At 46.5% G+C, this 8826-nt stretch overlaps 2 protein-coding genes across 2 annotated transcripts; both read right to left on the bottom strand.

The window, feature by feature from the left end:
• Positions 1-581: 581 nt before the first annotated feature.
• LOC114768834 (cytochrome P450 2J2-like) lies at positions 582-4377 on the bottom strand. Its single transcript, XM_028961168.1, has 9 exons — positions 4063-4377; positions 3723-3885; positions 3482-3637; positions 3223-3383; positions 1908-2084; positions 1684-1825; positions 1420-1607; positions 1211-1352; positions 582-1126 (listed from the first exon to the last, which is right to left on the bottom strand). Exons 1-9 carry the CDS (start codon positions 4258-4260, stop codon positions 951-953), a joined length of 1503 nt encoding a protein of 500 aa, XP_028817001.1. The 5' UTR covers positions 4261-4377; the 3' UTR covers positions 582-950.
• A 1202-nt stretch (positions 4378-5579) lies between these two features.
• Positions 5580-8826, bottom strand: LOC114769448 (cytochrome P450 2J2-like). The gene is made up of 9 exons (XM_028962473.1): positions 8574-8826; positions 8111-8273; positions 7889-8038; positions 7651-7811; positions 6997-7173; positions 6746-6887; positions 6490-6677; positions 6270-6411; positions 5580-6104 (listed from the first exon to the last, which is right to left on the bottom strand). Exons 1-9 carry the CDS (start codon positions 8781-8783, stop codon positions 5929-5931), a joined length of 1509 nt encoding a protein of 502 aa, XP_028818306.1. The 5' UTR covers positions 8784-8826; the 3' UTR covers positions 5580-5928.

Raw genomic sequence — 8826 nt, 5'->3', positions numbered from 1 at the left:
ATTCATGAACTTTTTGAGGAGGTCAATTAATTTCTGGGAGAGAACATCTCAGGCATCCACTTCCACAACAAAGCTGGTTGGACCCATCATCTTCAGCATGGGGGCGGTGGTCTCTTCAGTCTAGAGTACAGTCTAGAGCTGTAATTCTTGGCCACGTGTTTGGTCGGGTTCGGGCTCAATTTCTATCACACAATTTAAAGGTCATCAAAATCACAGTGACACAGAATACCTAGCAAGCCTGAAAATTAGCTCTTAACTGTTGCTGTTAATCTGTTTTACTGTCAGGGATCATTACATTATAACCAGAATGCATTTCATGGCCAGTTCACACAGGCACTTCCCAAAGACACACATATTATAGTCATTTATTTATTTGAGAAATAGCAGCAATAGAGCAGAGTACTTTATAAAGGGGCAGTGGTGGCCTAGCGGTTAAGGAAGCGGCCTCGTAATCAGAAGGTTGCCGGTTCGAATCCCGATCCGCCAAGGTGCCACTGAGGTGCCACTGAGCAAAGCACCGTCCCCACACACTGCTCCCCGGGCGCTGGTCATGGCTGCCCACTGCTCACTCAGGGTGATGGGTTAAATGCAGAGGACAAATTTCACTGTGTGCACCATGTGCTGTGTTGCTGTGTATCACATGTGACAATCACTTCACTTTAGGTCAGGTTTTAACAAAATAATTAATTCCTATATTGTACAGGTTTTCGTGTGAAACCTTTGACTGTCTAAACCTCACACAGGTCAGATATGATTATGATGATGTGATCAATAAATTGAAACAACACATACAGTTTTGTTATCGCGATATGGAATGAAATGTGTTCTCTGCATTGATCCCATCACCCTAGGCACCTTTTCTGAGTCTGGTCCCTCACCCACTAGGCCTCCATGTATTTGCTAAGCCTGCTTGTTCAGCTCACGTTTATGTGACGCTGGTGGAAGAACGCCTAACGTGGGATGGCACACAGCTCGTACGGCTTAGGGCAGTGTGTAAACCCAACAGTGTACTCCAGGGTGGGTTTCACTCCTTCTGGAGGAGCGAAGGAGAAACGCTGGAGCAGAGCGGTGAAGAACAGGAAGAGCTCCATCTTGGCCAGCTGCTCACCCAAACAAACTCTCTTTCCTTCAAAAAAAACAAAAAAACAGACAGTTCATATCATTCATTAATCAAAAGAGACGCCTTGCGTCAGCCACGGGACCGCCATACCAGCAGAAAACGGCAGGAAGGCGTCTCTCTTCCTGAAGCTGCCCTGTCCGTCCAGGAAGTGAGCCGGGTTAAAGGAGTGCGGCGTCTCCCACACAGACTCATCGAAGAGAACCGAGGTGAGGCTGCCAATCACCATTGTGCCCTGCAGAAACAGTGTTTCATGAGCCCAACCCCACCTGTTACACGTCTCTCCACGGCATCCGGCCCACCTTGGGGATCGTGTAGTCACGTAGCTTGGTGTCTTTTGTGGTTACTCGGCCCAAATTTAGCGGGAGGATGTTTCCACACCTCTGAGTCTCGTGGATGACTGCGTTAGTGTAGGGCATGCTCTCCCGATCTTGAAGGGCGGGCGGCCTCGAGGACCCAATCACCCGGTCAATCTCTTCCTGCACCTTTCCTACACAGCACACGCAAGACGTGTCACCAAAGCAGACAGACAGCCCTACGCAGGACGAATGAGCGCCGAGACTCACTCTGTATCTTCGGATAGTTGATCATGTAGAGTAAACCCCAGTACAAAGTGGTGGACGTTGTTTCGGTGCCGGCTATAAACAGATCCGAAGTGCAGATGGCCAGGTTTTCCAGGTCGAATCCCGCCGCTTCATCATGCTTCCACTGAAGAGGCAGGACGGTTCGTAACTGCACACACCAATAAATTATTTACCCACATTACCCATGACCAACCTCGGCTATTCACCTTCTCCATCTCATCAAGGAAGCAGTCGATGTAATCCCTGGGGGAGGAGGGTTGGTAGTCCTCGCGATGCTCTTCAACTTTATTCCTCACAAAGCCGGTGACCTTTCTCCACCTCGAAATCATCTTCAAATGTGGGCCGGGCACATGCCTCATTATCCCCGGGACGAGGTTGTATAGCTGGCAGAAAAAAAAAAGACATAAATGTCTGAATGATGCCAGTTAAAACGTGTCTCCTCTGCACTGACGTTCCCCCGCAGGAGAAGGGGCCTGAAAGTGGGGCTGAGCCGGGAAACGTCCAGTGAAGCCCTCACACTTAACCCCGAGTGTCTCCAGGGGGACGGTCCCTGTCACATTACTTCGCGTTATGTTAAGGCCTCGCCCACACGGACGTCTGAACCAGCCGCTTTCCTGCCGTTCTTGGCATCAGGTGAGCGCAGACTGAACAACACCAGCGTTCAAATAAATACCAAATCCCAACGAACATTATACAGCAACTTATACAAACAACCTCAGTCAGTTTTAAACCGGGACTTTCTTTTCAGCAGAACATATTTACTCCTCGGCACGTTGAGATTTTCTTATGAAAATGTATCATCATCGGAGGATTCAAAAACTGCAGCAAAAACAACGTATGACGTAAAACTCCTGTAAAACTCCTGAAGTTTGCAGACGACACCACCGTCATCGGGCTCATTCAGGATGGTGATGAGTCTGCGTACCGACCGGGGAAGTACAGTCTTCCACAGGAGCTGCTGATCCAGTTCTACACTGCGGTCACCGAGTCTGTCCGGTGCTCCTCCATCACCGCCTGGTACGGAGCGGCCACTAAACGGGACAGGATCAGTACTGCTGCGGACTGTACGGACAGCAGAGAGGACCTGTACCTCTCAAGATCCAGGAAAGGGGCAGGGGGGGCAGATCCCTCACACCCTGGACACAGACTGTTTGACCTGCTGCCCTCTGGCAGACGTTATAGAAGCCTGCAGACCAGGACCAGCTTCATCTCCCTCGCCATCTCCCTCCTAAAGAGCTGAAACTGTCTCACTGCGAATCACCTTAACATTGCACTGCACTTTATGTACACTCTGTTTATAGGATTTAGTTGTTTGCCTATTATATTGTACTCCATTGTCTATTATATTGTACTGCACATTGTTCAAACATATTCTGCAACTTGTACAAATAACACTTACACACGTCCGTACACATTGTCGTAGTTTTGTTTTTGTTGTTTTCTTCTACTTGAGAGACACCATCTACCGGAATCAATGTGCTTGCATTAACACGATTCTGATTCTGAACGTAAGATGATTACCTGAACCCAGATACCATTCTCCATTTTAATCGTGTCACTGATCAGCTTCAGCATAGCCTGGAACTCGCCGTTGTTGTACTCGAATCGGTCGCCGAACACCAGAACGCAGATGATGTTGGAGACGGCGTTGTGGATGAGCCTCTGGGGGTTGAACGGCTTCCCTGCAACCCGGAAAGAACACTTTTCCGTTCAGCGGCGGACCCAGGCGGGGGACCGGCGGTCCACAACGCCACGATGGCCGCGGGTTCCGCTGACCTACCCTTCTGATCGCAGATTTCCTCGTTTAGGCACCTGCATTCCTGCTGGATGGACGGCTCCAGGCTCTTCCTGCCCAGGCCAAAGTTCTTCAGCGTGAAAAGAGCGAAGCGCCTCTGCTGCTTCCACACGTACCCGTTGGATTCCACCAGACCGAGGCCTGTGCACGTTTCAAAAGGGGAACACTGAGCGGAAACGAACACGATGGGCAACGAGCGACACGGATTCGGGGGACAATTCCTCACTTTTGCCCTCAACGATATCAGCAGAGATGGGGAAGGTTGGCCGATCGGCGAAATTCTCCCCCTGGTCAACAAAAGCCTCTTTCACAGCCTTGTAGCCATTCAGAACAACCACCTGCGGCCCAATGAGTCGAATGCTGAAGATATTTCCATATTTTTCTGCAAACTGGAGAAACATCGTGGCGTTATCGGGACTTTCCATGATGCATAGTCGCGCCTCCGTTGATCCACCCCCCATCCCGAACGTTTGAAGAGTTTATGAGAATTCGGATTAAAAATAACGTGACACGTGCTTGCAGTTTAAGATGAAGCTCACTAGTCTTCTTCTACACCGACGTCCTACCTTGAGCAACTGCAGATGTAATCGGCAGAATTCGACGCGATGGCCGTCGCCAATTAAAGGCAGAGACCACGGTGGTCCAGGAGGAAAGCCCCTGGGCTTTCTGTACTTGATCCAGTCGAAACAGATCACGAACACAACGAAGAACAGCAGCACGTAGGTGACGCCGGACCCGTCGAGAATGTGAAATAACTCCCTCATTGTTACCGAGTTGTCGCCCGACTCGCAGCGAACAGGGACCTGCGACAAAGTTTATCTGACCTGCAGAGACCGACACACCTCGGACAAAAAAAATGCAGCGATAAAACGCGGTGTTCTGTCGGATTGTCCTACCTTGTCAGAATTTCCTACCGCAGCTTGTTTTCAGAGAGGCTGTTCCTGCTTGCTGTACAAAGGCGACGTGCAACTTGTTTATAATAATTATACTACGATACTGTCCACAAACCACAAGTAATATGTTGTGATAGCTCAGAAACGCCCATCAGATTGTCCTACCACCAGTGTTTTACCTGTTTAAATATTAATCATGACACTTTATTGTCCAAAAACCACAGGTATGTTCTGACAGCTCAGAAACACAAGTATTTGGTGCTGTGTTCACCGTCTTGTCCTTTAACTATTCCAAATAAACTTTGAAAACGCAGCATGCGTTTATGGGCGTGCGCATGCGCAGTTGCCTTGGTAGGACGTTTCGACAAGTAGGAGGAAACGGTAGAACACCTGTTTTGGACTACTGACCTTGCACTTTAAGCCACGTTGCGAAAGAAGTACACTAAAAACCGGTCGTTCTGGAAGCTGGTTTGCTAGTGGCCTGAAGTCACAGGTTCGAGCCCAGCTTACCGTCTCTCTATGGAAAGCTTCGTGGAGATGCAGTGTGTCTTACGATAACTTATACAGCATTAACCATCGTATTTCTCTCTAATGACGCAGATTTAACGTTATCGCTTTTTTTTTTTAGTTTTATTGCAGCTGTATTCAGGTTGTTTTTAGATTAGAATGATATTGCGGAGATAAAGCACAGAAGTGGATTTATATTCATTTACAAGATTTGTGACGGTCCTCGATGTAATAAAATGAGAGCGATTGAAGTTACAGGATGACATTCTAAACGAGAATTTATACATCCTTCTCTCTCCTAAAGATGATGATTTGGGGGGATGTTTTCATATATTTATAGCTTCACAAGCAGCTGAACCAGAACGACTTGTGAATAAATTATTAATACAGCAATAAAGCATAAATGTGGGTGGACTGGAATGTGATTATGTGCAATAAAATGTTTTTTAGTGTGGAACGCTGAGTGAATTTACCTTGCACTTTAAACCCTATTGTGGCAGACATACAACAGAATCACTGTTCACATCATAATTATATTAAATCACATGTTGTGGCAATCGTGGTGTCATTTCATGAAGTTGGCAGAACAACAGCAGGCGTGTCCCTGTCATAATGCGTTACAAAATATACCAGTATTTTACAGTACATGCTGTACGGTAGAACACATATTTAAATACAATTTTCAACAAAATGACCATTTAATTAAAAAGTAAAAGAAGCATGTAAACACCACACAAAGTCATGTGAATTATTAACATAAAAATGTGTAAATAATGAAACAGTACTAACTAATATAGAAATTACATATTACTTACATATTACATTTAAACAAAGATTTTGTTAAGTCCTTAATTGCAACCCAAATCATCAATAAAAATGTGAAAAGCTTCTGCACTAAATTTGGAATTAAGAATGTTGGAGATGAACGGCATGGCGTACGAAAAGTCTTCACCAAGATGTCATAGTTTAAAAGCAGGCCTGGCGTACTGAACCCAGCTGGGACTGCAGCTCGTCTAAAGATCATTTCAGCCGTTAACGTGGCACGGCGCACAGTTTGTACGGTTTCGGGCAGAGTGTGGCTCCAAGCCGGAACTCCAGGCTGGGTTCCTCTCCCTCGGGAGGAGAGAAGGAGAAGCGCTGCAGCAGAGAGGTGAAGAAGAGGAACAGCTCCATCCTGGCCAGCTGCTCTCCCAGGCAAACTCTTTTACCTTCAGGGGAGGAGAAATCCTGGTCAGTGAAGAACACGCTGAAAAGACCCTCATTCAGACCTTCCCCTGATCTGTGACCATCTATCACTGCATCTAACTGCGGCCATTTGGTAGATCTGTTGAAAGGTGTTAAATGTCGGCAACACACTTTTACAAATTCCATACCAATGGAAAATGGCAAGAACGCCTCCCTCCTTCTAAACTTTCCGTCTGCGTCCAGGAAGTGAGCTGGGTTGAAGGAGTGTGGGGTCTCCCACTCTGTCTCATCAAAAAGAACCGAAGTGAGGGATCCAAAGACCATAGTGCCCTACAAAACACCAAACAGACGATGACAACACTGACACACACATCTGCAAACGCAGTGTTGACGTGGCCTGTGGCCCACCTTAGGAATGATGTACCCGCCCACATGGGTGTCTTTAGTAGATAACCTGGGAACATTAATAGGGATGATATTTCCAAATCTCTGAGTCTCGTGGATGACAGCGTTTGTGTAAGGCATCTTCTCTCTGTCTTCAACTGTGGGCTGTCTTGAAGAACCAACGACCCGGTCAATCTCTTCCTGAACCTGCTCTAAAAAGAAAGGCTGGGAGTTAAAAATGTTCCCCTCATCCAGGCCGTACAAGACGGAAGACACTCACTCTGTATCTCAGGGAAGTTTATCATGTAGAGCAGCCCCCAGTACAGAGTGCTGGATGTGGTCTCGGTTCCTGCTACGAACAGGTCCATGGTGCAGACACACAGGTTCTTAATGTTGAATCCTGCAGCAGGATCGTCCTGCCACTTCAGAGTTATATCACTTTAAAAAATGTCACACCTAAACTGGACTTACATCCCAAGATAAGACAGGACAAGTCCTGTTTTGATTTTTTTTTTTCATAGTTCATTTCACCTTTTCCATCTCTGCGAGAAAGCAGTCGATGTAATCCCTGGCAGTTGAGGGGTCGTAGTCTTCACGATGTTCCTCAACTTTCTTTCTTATGAACTCGACCACTTTATTCCAGTTGGTAAGAACTTGCAGGTGTGGGCCAGGAACATGTCTCATCAGCCATGGAACTAGGTTATAGATCTAAAAGGGGCAAATATTAGAAAGAATTCCACCCAGGGAGTGGCTCTCACACGTCAGGTTCTCTGACACCAGTCAACATTCTCTGAATGTTCATGACGGTTATTACTACAGAACAGCATTCTCCTCTGTAGACCGGCCTTTTGGGCTCAGCACCATCATTTAATATCTGCAATGTTAAAGATTATTATGATTCTGTACTTCAACAGTGCCCCCCGGATGCATTCTGCATTATCAGCAGAAGCTTGTACCGCCCCTGCTCTCAACGTAACAGTTTCCATCATTACAATTTAGAGAACAGACAATTAAGCAATTATTCTATAACGTCAATAATGGGGGGTGGCCACATTATTCATAATTACATTATTTTTCTCTGATTCCTGTGGTCGTGGCTCTAGTCCCAGCAGCCCTAGTTTGCTGTAATCACCGAGCAGCTTGTAAAAGCTCATTAAAAGAGGACAAACAGTTCAGGGAGATTACCTGGACGGAGATGCTGGCCTCCAAATAAACTGTTTCATTGAGGAGTCTCAGCAGAGACTGGAACTCAGCATTGCTGTACTCGAAGCGGTCGCCGAACACCAGAGCACAGATGACGTTGGAAACGGCGTTGTTCACCAGCCAGTGAGGGTCAAATGGTTTTCCTGAAGTCACAGCCACTTCTTACTTAGTAGTGCAGAAGCCCCGCAGGCTCTCCTGCGGATTTCTGGTGCAGACGTACCTCGCTCTTGTCCAACAGCTTCGTTTAGGCACCTGCATTCCTGCTGGATGGACGGCTCCAGGCTCTTCTTGCCCAGTCCAAAATTTTTCAGAGTATAAAGAGCGAAGCGCCTCTGCTGCTTCCAGGCGTAGCCGTTAGATGCAACCACACCTAAATATGTGAAGACAAGTTGGCCTACTGTCATCAAATGCTATATCTGCAGCTGTTGGGAAAATACATTACCGTTGTCGCCTATAGCATCTTCGAAGATGGGAAAGTGCGGTCGGTCAGCAAAATTTTCCCCGTTTTGAACAAATGCTTCCTTCAGCATTTTGGTGCCATTCAGAAAAACGGCCCGTGGTCCAAAAATGTTCATACTGAAAATATTTCCATATTTCTTTGCAAACTGCAAGAACAAACAAAGTGACAGAAAGGTTTGACACAAACAACAGAGAACAGCTGGTGTTACGATAAGTTGATAAAAATTAATAAAATCACTTTTCTTACTTATGCAGTCATCTTATACACATTTTTAACAGGGATGTGCATCATTGTTACGATTTATACAGGGTTTGTAGGTTTAATGTTTAAATTTAGTAAAAGAGTAAAGTCCCGTCTCATGGACTGGGTGTGAAGAATGGTTGGTTAAATGCAGTTGAACATGGTTTAAACAGATAACTAGGTGCTCCTAAACACGCTCTCCTACCTCGTACAGGTCCAGGTGCATTCTGGTGAAATTTATACGAAGAAAATCCCCCACGAACGGCAAAGACCACGGTGGTCCGGGAGGGAAGTTCTTCGGTTTCCTATGTTTGATAAAGTCGAAACAAAGTGCAAAAACAACGACAAACAGCAGCACGTTGGTCGCGCTGAACCAGTCTAGAACAGAGGAGCCGAGCAGCTCGTACCTCATCATGGCGAGAAGCCTGAGAACTGCTGTGGTGCGGAAGAACAGAAGG

This window comes from Denticeps clupeoides, chromosome 19 (assembly GCF_900700375.1).
Source record: "Denticeps clupeoides chromosome 19, fDenClu1.1, whole genome shotgun sequence".
In the NCBI taxonomy this organism is placed as follows: Eukaryota; Metazoa; Chordata; class Actinopteri; order Clupeiformes; family Denticipitidae; genus Denticeps; species Denticeps clupeoides.
This window is presented reverse-complemented; position numbering and strand designations above follow the sequence as displayed.

Excerpts from the sequence above, each read along its gene's own strand:
- LOC114769448 (XM_028962473.1), bottom strand. The coding sequence starts at position 8,783 with ATGATGAGGTACGAGCTGCTCGGCTCCTCTGTTCTAGACTGGTTCAGC. Across the intron at positions 7,812-7,888 it reads AGCTGTTGGACAAGAGCGAG|GAAAACCATTTGACCCTCAC; the intron begins GTACGTCTGCAC and ends CTGTGACTTCAG. Across the intron at positions 6,678-6,745 it reads AAACTTCCCTGAGATACAGA|AGCAGGTTCAGGAAGAGATT; the intron begins GTGAGTGTCTTC and ends CTTTCTTTTTAG.
- LOC114768834 (XM_028961168.1), bottom strand. The coding sequence starts at position 4,260 with ATGAGGGAGTTATTTCACATTCTCGACGGGTCCGGCGTCACCTACGTG. Across the intron at positions 3,886-4,062 it reads TACATCTGCAGTTGCTCAAG|TTTGCAGAAAAATATGGAAA; the intron begins GTAGGACGTCGG and ends ATGTTTCTCCAG. Across the intron at positions 1,608-1,683 it reads CAACTATCCGAAGATACAGA|GAAAGGTGCAGGAAGAGATT; the intron begins GTGAGTCTCGGC and ends TGTGCTGTGTAG.